The 16,437-nt window shown below is 42.2% G+C and overlaps 1 protein-coding gene across 1 annotated transcript; it reads left to right on the plus strand.

Moving 5' to 3' along the window:
- The first annotated feature begins 231 nt into the window (after positions 1-231).
- On the plus strand, positions 232-16,088 carry LOC134350991 (eukaryotic translation initiation factor 4E-binding protein 2-like). The gene is made up of 3 exons (XM_063056945.1): positions 232-445; positions 13,607-13,777; positions 15,625-16,088. Exons 1-3 carry the CDS (start codon positions 313-315, stop codon positions 15,654-15,656), a joined length of 336 nt encoding a protein of 111 aa, XP_062913015.1. The 5' UTR covers positions 232-312; the 3' UTR covers positions 15,657-16,088.
- Positions 16,089-16,437: the final 349 nt, after the last annotated feature.

Here is a 16,437-nt window from a genome sequence, read left to right on the forward strand (position 1 = left end):
CCGTCGCCGAAGGTGTCGCAGCAGTCGGCTGGCCCCGAAGGCGCTCGGTTCTTTCCGCCACGCCCAAGCGGATGTTGTCGGTGGCGGGGTGCTGGGGCTTGGTGGCGAGAGTGAGTGAGTGGGGTTGGGGAGGGTTGTGTGAGGTCTCGGCGGGCGGAGGAAGTGGGTGTGTGTGTGTGTGTGTGGGTGGGTGGGTGGGTGGGAGGGAGTGTGTGTGTGTGTGGTGGGTGGGTGGGTGAGTGAGTGAGTGAGTGAGATCAGGGCCCGCCTTCCTGTGCCCCGTCCGGTGCGAGTGGCTGAGGCGACGCGAGGATGTCCGGCCCAGCTCAGAAGACCGAGAGCCGCGCCATTCCCACCCGGAGGGTGATCGTCAGCGATGCGGCTCAGCTGCCGCACGATTTCAGTACCACCCCCGGGGGCACCCTCTTCAGCACCACCCCAGGAGGTAAGGCCGTGGCGGGCTTCGGCCCATCGCCGCACTCCTGACCTCGCCCTCACCTCCGACCCACTTCTAAACTTCCTCCTTTCCTCCCACTATCACCAAACCCGATCCCGTTCGATGGTTGAAAAATCAACTTCCAGTTACATGTCATTGCGTTTCTCTGGAAGAAGCCAGTGCAACACGTGTGTCAACATTGTTCTTAAATTTGAAATCTGACATAGAACAACGTGTATTAAAGCGACTAACATTACAAGTTGACAAACAGGAGAAAATCTGCAGTCCTGCCGAAGGGTTTCGGCCCCAAACGTCGACTATACTTTTTTTCCATAGATGCTGCCTGGCCTGCTGAGTTCCTCCAGCAGTTTGTGTGTGTTGCTCGGATTTCCAGCATCTGCAGATTTTCTCTTGTTTGTGAAAGTCTGCAGATGCTGTTCTGGCCTGCTGAGCTCCTCCAGCATTTTGTGTGTGTAACTTTACGTGGGGTCGTATTTGAGGACCAGGTTAAATATAACCTTTTTAATCAATGTTTAGATTTCAGGAGGGTTCATACTTTTTTTGCATGTTGGTTTCAAACACCGTGTCCAAGGTTTGAATACAAAAATCAAGGCTAACAGTCCAAGACAGGGACTCCTGTACTATTGGAATTGATTACATATGTACTGTACAGTAAAAACTTTTGTTTGCATGCCATCCAGACAAATTACATTGAGGCGTGAAAAAGTAATAATGCAGAATATGGTATAGCAGCACCAGAGAAAGTGCAAGGGTCACAACAGGAAAGATTGGGAAATCAAGAACTCATCTTCAGCTTAGCATATGAGAGGTCCATCAAGAGTCTGATAACAGTGGGGTAAAATCACCTTTAGGCTTGTGTACGTTGTCAAGCTTTTGTGTCTTCTCTGATGGGAGGGGGAGGAGAGAGCAAGACAGGGTCCTTGATTACGTTGGCTGCCTTTCTAAGGCAGTGGGGAGTGTAGGTGGAGGCTGGTTTGCATGATGTTCTGGGATATATACACAACTCTGGTTTCATCTGGTCTGGGGCAGAGCTATTAATGTTATCATAAACACAAGAGTGTCTGCAGATGCTGGAAATCTAAAGCATCCCGTGTAATGCATCGGGATAGGATGCTTTCTGTGGCACATCAGTAAATTTGGTAAGAGTCAATAGGAATATGTCAAATTTCTTTAGCCTTCTGTGGAAGTACTTTCTTGGCTGTAATGTCAACAGGACTGGACCAAGATAAAGTGTTGGTGATATTTACAACTAGAAATTTGAAGCTCTCAACCATACCCACCAAAGCACCATTTGCCACAGAAAGGGGCACTCAGCTTTGTGAAATCAGTGAAACTAGCTTCTTTGTTTTGTTAACATTGGGGGAGAAGTTGTTGTCGACACCTTGCCACTGGGCTCTCTCTCCCCTTCCTGTGCTAGGTCTCATCATTGTCTGAGATCCGGCTCATTACGGTGGCATAATCTGCAAATTTGTCAATGAAGTTAGAGTAGAATTTGGCTATGCTGTCATGAGTGTATGGGGAGTGTAGTTAAGGCATTGTGGGGAATGAAGTTCATCGTGGAGGTGGTGTGACTTATCCTTGATGATTGTGATCTGTTGGCCAGTTGCAGAGATGGGTGCAGAGTTACAAGATCCAGGAGTTTGGAGATGAGTCTGTCCAGAATTATGGTTTTGAAGGTATTTGTTGTTCACGTGAGAAGGCCACAAAGCTTAAAGAAAGAGATCTCATCAAGTTATTTTGAAGAATTATGAGAAATTTACCCCTGATCAATATTTTCTCCCACTTAGTATCACTAAAACGGATAATCTGACATTATCATATTGCTGTTTGTGGGCTGCTGTTCGACACAAGTTGGATGTAATAGTTTCTACTCCACAGCAGTTATTACATATCACAAAAAGGTTCTTCAAGGCTTGCTTACTTCAAAATGTTCTAACAGGGAGATGACAGGAATAATAGAAATGCAAGCATTTTATTTGGTGTGTAAGGAATAAATAATTTATATGCAGTACCTTTGAAAGTATTCCCCCTCCCCTGGAAGTTTTCATGTTTTATGGTTTTACAACACCGAATTACAGTGGATTTAATTTGGGTTCTTTGATGCTGATCAACAGAAAACAGATCTCTACAACGTGATCTAATCTAATTACAAATATAAAACACAAAATAATTGCAAAGTATTCACCCCCTTCGTCGGTAGATGGACCTTTGGCAGTAATTACAGCCTTGATTCTGTATGGATAGGTTTCTATCAGCTTTGCACATCTGAACACTGCAATTTTTTCCTTGTTCTTTACAAGATTGCTCAAGCTCTGTCAGATCGCTTTGTGATTGTGAGTGAACAGCCAAGCTACAAATTCTCAATTAGTTTGAGGTCTGGACTCTGACTTGGCCACTCCAGGATAATAACTTTGTTGTTTTTAAGCCATTCCTGTGTAGCTTTGGCTTTATGCTTGGAGTCATTGTCTTCTGGAAAACAAATCTCCCAAGATGCAGTTCTCTTGCAGACTGCATTAGGTTTTCCTCCAGGATTTTCCCGTATTTTGCTGCATTAATTTTACCCTCTATCTTCACAAGCCTTCCAGGGCCTGCTGCAGTGAAGCATCCCCACAGCATGATGCAGCCACCACCATGCTTTCTGGTAGGGATGGTGTGCTTTTGATGATGTGCGGTGTTTGGCTTACTCCAAACATAGCATTTAGTTTGATGGCCAACAATATCAATTTTGGTTTCATCAGGCCATAGAAAACTTCTTCCGGCTGACTTTAGAGTCTCCCACATGTCTTCTGGCAAACTCTAGTCAAGAGTTTATGTGAGTATTTTTCAACAGTGGCTTTCTGTTTGCCACTCCCTCACTTCAGCCACTGAAGCTTGTAACTTCTCCAGAGTTGTCGTAGGTCTTTTGGTGGCTTCTTTCACTAGTCTCCTTGCACAGTAACTCGGTTTGTGAGGACGGCCTATTCTAGGCAGTTTTACAGCTGTGCCGTATTCTTTCCATTTCTTGATGATTGACTTAACTGTACTCCAAGGAATATTCTGTGACTTGGGAATTTTCTTGTATCCATCTCCTGACATGTGCTTTTCAATAACACTTATGCAGAGTTGCTTGGAGTGTTTTGTCTTCATGGTGTAGTTTTTGCCAGGATATGGACCTTCCAGATACAGGTGTGTTTTTCTGCAACCAATTGAAACATCTTGACTGCACACAGGTCTCCAAAAACAGATCTCTATTTAACTATTGATGTAACTTTTCAAACCAATTGGCTGCACCAGTGATGGTTTGCTATGTCTTATCAAATGGGGGTGAATACTTATGCAATCAATTATTTTGTGTTTTATATTTGTAATTAATTTACATCACTTTGTAGAGATCTGTTTTCACTTCCACATGAAAGAGTCTTTTTCTGTTAATCAGTATCAAAAAACCCAAATTAAATCCACTGTGATTCAGTGTTGTAAAACAATAAAACATGAAAACTTCTGGGTGGGGGGGGGGGTGAATACTTTTTATAGACACTGTATATAACTACTCTGCCCTGTCCCATTAACCCTCCACAAAAGATCATTTTCATCTGTACTAGATAGTGTAGTTTTTTTGGGGGTTTCTTGCTGCTGAATTTTCTTCCTCTTTTATCAGTTGTTAACATGTTATCATAACAAATTTGATTTAAGATGTTTTGGTCTTACAAACCATAAAGTAAGAATATGTTACATCTGAAGATTACTTAATTTTGATACATTTATTCAGTTACTTCCAGCACTGCAGCAATGGTAATTAATTGTGATCAAACCTAGGGTAAATAAATGCTGAAACCATTATTGATAGTCTGATGTGAAGCAGCTGATTACAACACCCTATTAAATACGGCTTTATTCAGTCTATGGCTTTTGTGATTTTTGATACTGGCTGAAGATTTGTGCCCTGCAAAATTAGCTTACTGTCATTATGTAAGGGGTGTGTTTGCATTCTTAATTTTATTAGAAGAATCAATAAAATGGTGGTCTAGTTTCCAATTAACCTTTTGGTTGGTATTCTTGGTCCCATTGTCTCCAACCCTACCACCTTTATTGTCCATGATTTTATCTCAGTTTGTTTTCAGTCATAAAAACTCCTCAGCAAGTGGTGGGTCTGATGCATGAAACAATAATGGAAATCACCCAAACACGAGGAAATCTGCAGATGCTGGAAATTCAAGCAACACACATCAAAGTTGCTGGTGAACGCAGCAGGCCAGGCAGCATCTCTAGGAAGAGGTACAGTCGACGTTTTGGGCCGAGATCCTTCGTCAGGACCAACGAAGGGTCTTGGCCCGAAACGTGGATTGTACCTCTTCCTAGAGATGCTGCCTGGCCTGCTGTGTTCACCAGCAACTTTGATGTGTGTTGCATGGAAATCACCCAGCTGAGACTCTCTCTGCCTTTAAGCATTCACTCACTTCTCAACGCCAAAAGTCACCAGTGGAATGCTGGCTGATTTTCTCAATTGCATGCTCCATTATGAGGAGCTGGTGTCAATCAATCAGAATCAGGTATATTATCACTGATGTCCTTGATGTGAAATTTGGTGTTTTGAAGCAGTAGTACAGTACAATGTTATAAATATTACTATAAATGTAATAAATAGTGCAAAAAAGGGGGGATAATGAGGTTGGGTTCATGGATCATTCAGAAATCTGATGGGGCAGGGAAGAAACAGTTTCTAAATCATTGAACATAGGACTTCATACTCTTGAGCCACCTCCCCAATGGTAGTAATGAGAAGAGGGCATGTCCTGCATGATGAGGGTCATTAGTGATGGATGCCACCTTCTTGAGGAGCCGCTTCTTGAAATTTGTCCATGTTATTGAACAGGTTGGAAGTTCACGATATCCAGAAGACTCCAATTTTGTACCCGTCCTCAGTCCACGGATCACTTCAGAGTTCGTTCTTGCCTTGCCCCTTTATATTGACCATCTTGCCTCTGCACTCCCAGTCCTGATTCAGGGTTTCAACAATTCCTGAGTTTCTCCAACGCCTGGTTTGCTAGGGTTCACAGGCAGTAAGTGTTGTTTCTGAGTGTTCCTTGCCTGATGGGATATCAAAAGCAGTGCATATCAGGCATACTTCAAGTTGGACAGGCAGTATGATTTACTTTAGCATAATCTGATAGCCGCCTCCATGGACCCGTGCTGCTTTCTAATCTACATTGTTTTGTGTGGCAACTACCAGGTCTTCAGCTACCCAGACAATTTGGAGATTCCCTTTCAAAAGCAAGTGATAGCTGAAAAATTCCCTTAACCATATTTGTACAACGGTGCTGTGGTGACTTTTTTCTGCAGGTGCTGTTCTCTAATTGTTGTTCTTTGTTGGATATTGTACAAGAGAGGAAAATAAATTGGAATTGTATCAGGTACCGGGTGTAGAATACAGCAGTTGCTCAGTATATGCTACTGTGAGACCAGTTTGGATTGTTTGCTGTTCCTGATGAGTATTGATGAGATTATAGAGATGTGTTGTTTCCTTTCTGTTGAAAACCACGGTTTAGGGTACCATGGTAGTGACGCTATTACAGCTCGGAGCATTGCGAGTTTGGAGTTCAATTCCAGCACCATCCATAAGGAGTTTGTATGTTCCTCTTCTGAACACGTTGGTTTCCTCTTACAGTCCAATAGTAGGTTAACTGGTCATTGTAAATTGTCCTGTGATTAGGTGAGGCTTAAATAGGTAGATTGTTGGGTGATGCAGCTCATTGGATTGGAAGGGGGTTGTTCTCCATTGCCTTCTCTAAAAGAAGTGAATACAGTATCTTTTGATGCCCATTTCTGCATTAAAACTCTCATCCTGGTGACAGCCAGCTCAATTTAACAGATATGCAAGACACCTGGTTTAACCATTCCAACGTTCGCCATAAGCTGCCTTGCGACGTCTCCTCTGCCATCCTGTCACTGTCACTTCTCTTCAGTTCACTATCCAGTGCAAGTGGTGCATGTAAGCTCTATTTCAACGTTTAGGAGAAGTTTGGATAGGTTCATAGATGGTAGAGGTATTGAGGGCTATGGTATGGGTGCAGATCAATGGGAGTAGGCAGTTTAAATGGTTCGGTATGGACTAGATGGGCTGAAAGGTCTGCTTATGTGCTGTACTTTTCCATGACTCTATGCTGACGGTTGCTGCTGCATCTTTCCAGCACAGCTAGTTGGCACAGCCCAGAGGCTAAGCAAACACTGATGATCGTTTACTTATGGTGCTGAATAATGTTCAGCTGTTCTCATCCCTTTACCAAAGAGCAAGATTCCTAATTTCATCTCCAGCTGTAGTGCAAATAGTTAATGTTTGAGGTTGGACAACTAGAGCAATTGATGATTTGTCTCGAACTTATCCTTTAACACAAATGAACTGGCAGTTGGAATCTTGTTCATTATCACGTTCCTCAGCAAGGCGCTGTGTTCTGCTGGTGAGGCAGAAGACAAAATTAATGAGAAGATAAATGTTTGCTTGTTATCTTTTACTGGACGCTGTTCTTCTAGAGGATGTGGTGTGATCAGTTCCAGATCTCTATCAGTAACATGCAGGAAGCTTTATCAGTCAAGACTCTGTTTATTTCTTCATACTTACGAAATAGTGTTCTGCTGTTTTGTTTAAATGGCAGTACTGCAGATTAATTGGTGAGTGAATGACCCTGAGTTCTTAGCCCCCTGTAACCAAAAGTGTTAAATGTTGCACTGGGAAAATTGGTTTTGGTGGTGAGCATGAGTCCAACTTCCAAATCAGGATACTGATTATGCTTTGGGACAACTTAAGGTTTGTCAAGTGAGGTGTTGATTAGTTACGCTTTTATGTCTGAAGGTTTATATCATTTGCTTCTTGCAATTTAGTGGTAATAGGAATTAGTAAACAGTTTAACTGCTAAATCCACATTCTGTCAATAAGGCGATGGTTAGATACTTGACCTCTCAGTTCCTGTGAACTGAGACCTACATGCCGGGCTACATTTGGGGAAATGCTGCTGTGTCCGGTGTGCATTCATGGTAATTTGGCCGTAAACCCTTTTCGTGGTTAAATATTAGAGCGGGCTTAAATATTGATGGATTGGACATATAGATATTGCTGCATTAATCAGTGCAGCAAGATTTTTTGCATTGCCATCAGCACAGAGAAGTGTGACCTGTGCATGTTGCACTTACAGTTAGTTTTATCAATTATAACAACCTAAAGATTAATTGAAGGCATTGGATAACATTGGTTTAGTTCCAAATACTAATATGTGTCAAACCAATTCAAGTAATCCTACTGTGTTTAAAGATAAGAGAAACAAATAAAGGATAACTTTCAAATCTTATCAAATGATTATTGGCAGATAAACTGATTTATGATTTTGTAACTGATCACTAATGAAAATCAAAATATATTTTTTGAGAAAATCTTCTCAAGTTTTCACTTAGGCTTTCTGTGCAATCCATTTACTCTTTGGTTGACACTGGTCCTGAAATTGATGGTGAAGGGCATGAGTACCACCTAGCCCTGTTAATGTAACATGACTATACATGTTGACAGCTAAGATACAATCGTGGGTGGAGGTGAGAACAATGAACTGTTTGCTCACCTGCACTGGCTTGTACAGTGTCTTTCTGTGGCAAGGCTACCAGTGATTGAGAAGTTGAACAATTCTCTTGTGCTAACTTGTTCCTGGTTTTATCCTAACCTTCCTCGTGTTGGGTCTTCCCCACTTGACAGTATAAACTAAACACTGCATGGTGTACTTAATGCAGTAATCCAGGAAATATTAGTTATTATCTTGTGTATCCATTGCGAAATTCTCTCCTTTAATAGAAAAACGCAACATTTCATCATCTGTATAGAAGCGTGATTCATTACTAAGTTTGCTTTCCCACCATCACCTCTTAAAGAAAGAGGCCATATGATACTGTGTTTACCAAATACCAATTTTCTCACAAGTGTTTCTCCTTAATGACCTTGTATTATATCCAAATGCTTTCGTGGATTGAAATGCACCTGGATACATTTTAAAAAAGACACAATGCCAACTCAAATTAGACTATCTGTTGGGACCAAATTCAAGGTAAAAATAATTTGGAATCCATATAATGGATTTGTAGCATCCAAATAGTAGTAGTTGTTGTTGTTGTTCCCTTCCGTGTCTTGTAGTGCATTGGCCCCAACATTGCCATTTCTTTAGTATTTTTGTTTGTTTTTATGAGGCCGAGTTGCTAGCTCAGTGCTCAAATCAGCACGGATGTGAAGTGTGCAAGGAGTTGGCCGGATTTGAACCCGGGACCACTTGCCTCGAAGTCCGGTGCGGTTGCCACTACGCCACCGGCTAGCTAATCCAAATAGTAGTTTCGGGAAACATTTCTACATTCCCGTTTTATAGGCATGTTATATTTTCTAATGCTATTTCCACAAGTGTATAATATTTCTGGTAACCATGAGTTTGTATTTATTGCTTCAATGTGATCTTAATATATGCTGAGTTAAGTCACTCAGAAGTAAAATAAAATCAGGCAAATGTATAGAAGTGGCTGCATCAATCTCAGTTCAGTTTCTGGTGCTCTTTGCTTGTTGTTTACCCCAGGCAATATGTCAGTGTTTTTGTTCTGAGCCATATCGCTTAGGGATTGGTGGCATTTATTCTCATTTCCCCCACAACCCCTAGAAATGCCTCTCATCCTGCCTGATACTTGCTGCTGTAATCAAATTACCCCATGTCTACAGACATACCCTAAAATGTGAAACGAGGGAAGGGATTTCACAAGCCCAACCCCAGTCTTGTATTTAAAATCTGCACTGTCTATGCCCGAGTGATCACCTGCTTTTAATGGTTAATTGGGTGGTTGCTCATTTGTGTTGTTATATTCTCGCCTTTAGTCATAAGCTTCGTGTTGCTATATCAGGTGGCTAATTTTACATTTTGATGATGTGCATTTGTCTATGAGTCCTTCATTCATTCGATCACAGAAAACCCAGAGTAATGTAGAGGATGCAGGTGAAGTTGAAAGGGAAATTTGGAAGGCAAAGACAGTGCGTGGGAGATAAGATCTAGTAAAACCCTGAGGTATTTTATCTGTATTTAAGGGGAAGGAGGGTAACAAAGATAAAAGTCGATCCTATTAGAGACCAAGCAACACATACAAAATACTGGAAGAACTCAGCAGGTCGGGCGGCGTCTATGGGGGAAAAAAGTACAGTCAGTGTACCTGGCCTACACCTCGTCCCACCCTACTACTTGTAAAAACGCCATTCCCTTTTCTCAATTCCTCAGTCTCTACCACATCTATTCTCAGGATGAGGCTTTTCATTCTAGAACGAAGGAGATATCCTCCTTTTTCAAAGAAAGAGTTCCATTCCTCCACCAGCAATGCTACTTTCAGCTGCATCTCTTCCATTTCATGCACTTCCACTCTTACCGCATCCTGCCGCCACCCTACCAGGGATAGAGTTCCTCTTGTCCTTACCCCTCACCCCACCAGCCACCACGTCCAGCACATAATTCTCCGAAACTTCTGCTGCCTCCAACAGGATCCCACTACCAAGCACATCGTCCTTCCCCCATCCCACTTTCTTCTTTCTGCAGGGATTACTCCCTATGCGACTCCCTTGTTCGTTTGTCCCTCCCCACTGATCTCCTTCCTGGCACTTATCCTTGCAAACAGAACAAGTGCTTCACCTGCCCCTGCACCTCCTCCCTCACTACCATTCAGGGCCCTAAACAGCCCTTCCAGGTGAGGCAACACTTCACCTGTGAGTCTGTTGGGGTCACTTACTGTGGTTGGTGCTCCTGGTGTGGCCTTCTGTATATTGGTGAAACACGATATAGATTGGGAAACCGCTTCGCTGAGCATCTGCGCTCCGTCCACCAGAACAAGCGGGATTTCCCAGTGGCCACCCACTTTAATTCCACTTTCCTTTCCCATTTTGATAAGTCCATCCATGGCCTCCTCCGCTGTCATGATGAGGCCACACTTAGGTTGGAGGAATAACACCTTATTGATAATTTGGGTAGGCTCCATCCTGATGGCATGAACATCGATTTCTCAAACGTCAGGTAATGTCCCGCCGCCCCTTCTCCATTTCCCATCCCCTTTTCCTTCTCTCACCTTATCTTCTTCTGTCTCTTTTACCAATCAACTTCTCAGCTCTTTACTTCATCCCTCCCCCTCCAGGTTTCACCTATCACCTCCTGTTTCTCTCTCCCCTCCTCCCTCCTTTTAAATCTACTCCTCAGCTTTTTTTCTCCAGTACTTCCGAAGAGTTTTGGCCCAAAACGTCGACTGTACTTTTTACCATATATTCTGCCAGGCCTGCTGAGTTTCCCCAGCAATTTGTGTGTGTTGCTCTGAATTCCAGCATCTGCAGATTTTCTCTTGTTTCCTATTAGAGACCAAATCAGTTGTCAGGGCGGTGAACTTTGGGATGATTACATTGCATTCATTTTCATAAAAATGAAAGATAGTGAAAGCACTGGTAGTGAAGAGGTAGAATATGAATTGCTGGAAGTTATAGAAATAGTGAGCTGGGGAGGATATAGTAAGAGGTCGAGTACCCACAGGAGTGAATAATTCAGCAGTGTTGCATAAACTGTAAAGGAAGGAGTGAAGGAAATGGTGTGTGCTGTGGTTGTCATCTTGCAGTTCTGTCTTGGCTGCAGTATGATGCTGGAGCAAGAAGTTACTGATGTGCTCCTCCTCTTCACCAAAGGGAGAAAGGGGCAGGTCAAGTAATTACAGGTTTTTTAGCTTAATTGCAAAATGTTGGGGAGAAGTTCCCAAGGTTAGCCTCTTGGTTGGCATTAAGGGAGCCACTGATTACTTCAAGGTACTGGGACATCGTGGGTGGCCAGCGTGATGCTGTAACAAAGAGTACTATTAAGATTGGCACATTTGATGTAGTATATATGGATATTAGCCATTTGACAAAGACCTTGAGGTAGATTGATCACAAAATTAAAACCCAAGGGATTCAATGTAAAATGCAAGTTAGATTAAAAGTTGATTTGTTAGGAGATGCAAAATAGTAAAGGTCAGCTGGTTTTAGTAACTGCATGGCTATATGTAGCAGGATTCAGGATCTGACCCTTTTATTGTGGAATAATTAATGATTCAAATTTGAATATTGTGGTCATAGTTATGAAGTTTGCCAGTGTGATACCAAAATAAGCTGTACAGCCAATAGGCAGACAGTTCTAAGTTGCAGGATAATATCAGTGGTGGCAAAAATGTATTTATTAAGCTACAGTGTGGAATCGGCCTTTGTGGCCCTTTGAGCCATGCCGCCCAGCAAGTCCCCCAGCTCAATCCTTGCCAAATCACGGGACAAATTACAATGACCAATTAACCAACCAACCGATACGCCTTTGGACTGTGGGAGGAAACCAGAGCACCTGGAAGAAACCCACACGGTCATGGGGAGAATGTACAAACTTCTTACAATGTCAGTGAAAACTATAAAATAAAAGGCAGATAGTGTATTTGGAGCTAATGAACAAGTGAAAAGAGTACACAATGAATGAGAAATGTAGATGCCACATATCCCAAAAGTAGATTTATGTGATTCAGAAGGAAAGCAGGACATTTGCCTCTATTGACTGAGGGTAAATTTTTCACAGTGACTGTACAGGATTTGTTATGTCACCACACCAGAGGAAGGATGTGAAAGAACATGCGGGAATGTTGCTACAGCTGGAGAATTAATGTTTGGAGGAGACACTCTCAGGGGTTTCTTTAGAACAGAAGAGATGAGTGAAGATTTGTATGATGAGTGGCTTTGGCATGAGTGATGAGGAAGTACTTATTTCCGTTAAATCAACAATAATGCAGTTCATTCTTCCCCACTGTGATCAGACTCTGAACCAAGTCACCTCTTTCACACCCTTTTGCTAGTGGTGCTGCCATGTTCTGACATTTGTAATTCCACCTCGCTCAGTCTGGTGTGGTCGCTTCATCATTTCTCTTTGCACTTCTTCGGTTTGCAAGACAACCATCGCACTGTTTTCTGTTCGCACACAATCATTGCATTTATTGTTATACACTGTTTACTTGTGAGCTTCACGGAAAGAAGGAATTTAATTGTACCCTGGCAATATTTAATATGACAATAAACTAATCTGAATCTAGTGAAAGGATTACAACGTTATAAAAACAATTCACTGTAAACAGTGAGGGTGGTGAGTTTGCTACTTCAAAGTTGGTAGAAGTGGAAACTTACTGTACTTGAAAAGTAACTGAATGATCAATGATTTGTGGGTTAAGAACTGGAAAGAAAGGTTCACCCAAAAAGAGTGGTTCTTGCTCAGCATGGACATGATAGGCTAAATGCATTTAGTGCCTAATTTTATCAGAATATCATATAGGACAGCTGTGATGCTGCTTGTGTTATAGTAAGATTGAGAGTCTTCTGACGGTTTTAATAAGTACGCCCAAAAACACTGCCTGAAACTGACAAATGATTAAGGCTAGAAAAGTAGGTGTGTACGTGTAACCGTAATGTGCATAAAATCCCCAAATTGGACACGTTTGCCTTTTACTCAGGTCTTCTGATATACACTCAGTTCCATTACACACTCCCATCTGCTGAGTGTATACATACCCTACAACTGGTTGGTAAGTCTCTCCACGAGGAATTGTGGTTGAAATTTGATCATCCCTAAAATTAAAATTCTTGAAAGGACTGTAGAAAGATGAGAGTTTAACTCAGACAGATTTAAAAATACAAGGTGCGCTTCTCCCAATGACTGCAGGCTGTTCTTAAATGCTTTGCAGACAATGGAATACATAAGAGAACAGCTACTGTAAAGACCAAAAGATCATTGAGGTGTTAATTAAAAATAACTTCTAAAATGAAAACCTTTCCCATACTCTACAGTTTCACTTGTGTGCAGTAGTTTTATATGTTGGTAGTGAGCTGTGAGTAGGCATAAAACTTGGATTAGAATTGCTGTGCAGGGCCATTCAAAGTGCAGTCTCATTAAAGCTAGGTGCTGACATGAAAGCAGTCTGGTGTCTTGTGGACAGATAAAATAACTTCAATCGTAGATGTAGTCTTTGCGGCTGCCTTGCATATTGGAAAAGATGACCACATTCCATAAAACTTGTAATGGTTACAGAGTAGTCCTCCGTCCCTGTTCTAACAGGTGCATCACTGTTATGTTGCAGGCACACGTATTATTTATGACCGCAAGTTCCTCATGGAATGCCGCAACTCCCCTGTTGCCAGGACACCTCCGCGTGACCTCCCAAACATCCCAGGTGTCACAAGTCCGAATACCACAGAGGTGAAGCCAGCAGTGAACCATGTAAACAACCACGAAGAGAAGGGGGCCGGTGGTAAGGGATTGCTCAGATTTCAGTGAAAGCTGGTTTGGTGGGGGGAGGGTACAATTTCCTTTGTATTAAGTTATTGACATTAATTATAGTCGTCCAGACAGTACAAAAGGGTGAAGCGTTCACTCTTGTCACTGTTGGCGTGGGCAGATTGAAGCGGTTGAAAAGTATCTGATTCCTCAAGCATTCCTACTTGTACACAGTCTGAATGAATGTTACCTGTGCTGTTTTGGAATCATGATCAGAGATTGATTCTGTCTGTGCCTGCTTTAGCAGAAGCACCTACACCACTTGCTTGAGGTTGGATAGTATTTTGTGCGGTGAGACAGCAGGCAGTAACAATCATGGGTATAATAATACACACAGTTTCTACGGGTTGTAAGTTAGACACTGCCATAACAAGTTTGTTTTTCAAAGCTGGGAAATTTCACCTGAAATATTTTGTTAAATCTTCAGAGGACAGCTTAAGCCTAATATTTACTGCATACTCTTCACAAAAAAATGTTGCAATAACTTAGTTGAAGTAGCAATAACTTAGTTGAAGTCACCTGTTAGTGAAAATCTCTTTAGCTTGCTTACTGGACAGGGCTTGAGAGCCATCCGTGTCAGCTCCCAACAGAGTAATCTCATTAGTCCTGTTCCTCTGTCCATATTTCCCTACAGCGCTGCAACTTATCCTGTCACTTCCACTTTTCTGCACCAGGAGTAACTTACAGCAGTCAGTTTGGACTCGAGTCAAATAAATAGTGCGAAAGAAAAACGAGGTAGCTCTTGAGATCTGGGGAGCAAATCAGATCCGGCACCCAATGGCTGTACGTGCAGTAATGGGGAGGGCATGGGAGGTAAGATTACTGGGGCCTTGATAGATTTTTAAATCTTCACTGGCTACAGGCGAGTTGCCAGAGGACTGGAAAACAGCAGATGTAGTACCTTTATTCAACAAGGGCAGCAAGAATAAGTCCCCTAGCAACTCATGCCAGACCATTGAATCTAACATCAATAGTAGGGAAGTTATTGAAGGTAAGTGTTGAGGGACATGGTCAAGCTACATTTGGAGATGTATTAATCAAAGATAAGCAACATGGAGGTTAGAGGGAGGTTCTAAAATTTGAGGACATAGGTTTAGGGTGAGGACTGAAGGTCAAGAGGGGGTTGAAGAAGGATTTTTTTTCTCCCAAACGGCAGTGGAATCTGTTGTATAGTAGGAGAGGAAGTGATGAAGGCAGAGGGAGGTATCGAGACAAACTCTTGAATGACCAAGGCATGGAAGCTTAAGGACTATGTGCTGGTATATTGGATTGCTATAGAAGTGTACTGGATGGTTAGCATGGACTGAATGGGCCGAAATGCCTGGTTCTGTGCTGTATAATATGCAAATTCTGCATACCCTGCAAGTAGGGTCAGACTCGAACATGGAGCCAAGAGGCAGCAACACTTAAGTCACAAGGTTCACAATTGGTATCATACAAACTTTAATGAACTATAGTAGACCTTGATTACCAATTGCTGTTGCAGGAACTGGCCCAGGACAAAATTGGGGAACTTCATTAGGCTTTCTTGTTAATGGGCCAGCAAGGAAAATCAGTAGAACTCGATATTGATAACCATTCAGTGAAATATGTGCATGAGGATATCAACCTTATCATGGTGCAACTAAGCTTATTAATGTGGACTATGGGTGAAGAACAAGTAGAGGTATTAATTTTGAAACTAGTGCTCAGTGGTGCCAGAGGTGGTGCGGATGGTTGGTGGAGATGAGGGAATAAAGCAGGAAAAATAATCCAAAGGATGATTATTGAATTTGAATTGATTAGAAGGTCACTTCGCAATCTTTGTGTTTTCTATAACAGGAGATGATGCCCAATTTGAGATGGACATTTAAGGAACACCCTTTTGATTTCCTCCGGGGTGAGGAGCTTTGGTCCTGGAACCTCTCCATCTGGGCTTGTGCACTGGCCCGTTGTCTTCTCCAAGCCACCAGCTCTACATATTAACAAAAAAAAATATGCAAACAGTTCTTGCCACTGATGGAACCCGTCCACTTCTGTGAAGCTGTAGACACTTACTTCAAATGCTGTGAAAAGTGTAAGTGCCGCGTGTTTTACGCGGTAGAACATCTACTGTTCTAATTGGCAACAAGCTTTGTAAAGAGTGGGCATCTCTCTGGTTCTTGATCTGTTTAATCTGGTTCCAATTTTATACACCTTTGGTAATCAAGGTTAAAGGTTAACCTTTCAGAGATGTAACTCGTGTTGAGAGGAGGGGAAAGAGCAGGAGAAGGAGAGCCAATGAAATAAAATGAAATTTAAGTAAATTTAAATTTGTTGTGTCCTGACTTGAGCACTTTCTCGGCATGGCTCCTAGTTTGTTAACAAAGTACAATTGTGGAGTGCTACTCTTTCCAAAGTGCCCAGGAACAAAGCAACACACTTGGCCAAATAAAGTACAACTTGAAAATAAAACTAGCTTTCCATTTTATTTTACTATTGTGTACTTGAGAACAGGTCAGCAGGGAAGTACTGTGTGGCCCATCACAATGAGCCAGTTACACTTCCTGCTTTGCCATTTTCTTTTACCTGGGGCACAAGCTCATTTTTCAAAGCCAGCTCTAATTATAGAAGGAATGCCTGTGGCAAATAGCAAATTCTGCCCCCAGAATAATG

Source organism: Mobula hypostoma, chromosome 8 (assembly GCF_963921235.1).
Source record: "Mobula hypostoma chromosome 8, sMobHyp1.1, whole genome shotgun sequence".
In the NCBI taxonomy this organism is placed as follows: Eukaryota; Metazoa; Chordata; class Chondrichthyes; order Myliobatiformes; family Myliobatidae; genus Mobula; species Mobula hypostoma.

Bases quoted from the DNA above. Each gene is read 5' to 3' on its own strand.
- LOC134350991 (XM_063056945.1), top strand. From the start codon at position 313: ATGTCCGGCCCAGCTCAGAAGACCGAGAGCCGCGCCATTCCCACCCGG. The intron at 446-13,606 runs GTAAGGCCGTGG...GTTATGTTGCAG, and splicing joins CTTCAGCACCACCCCAGGAG to GCACACGTATTATTTATGAC. The intron at 13,778-15,624 runs GTAAGGGATTGC...TTTCTATAACAG, and splicing joins CGAAGAGAAGGGGGCCGGTG to GAGATGATGCCCAATTTGAG.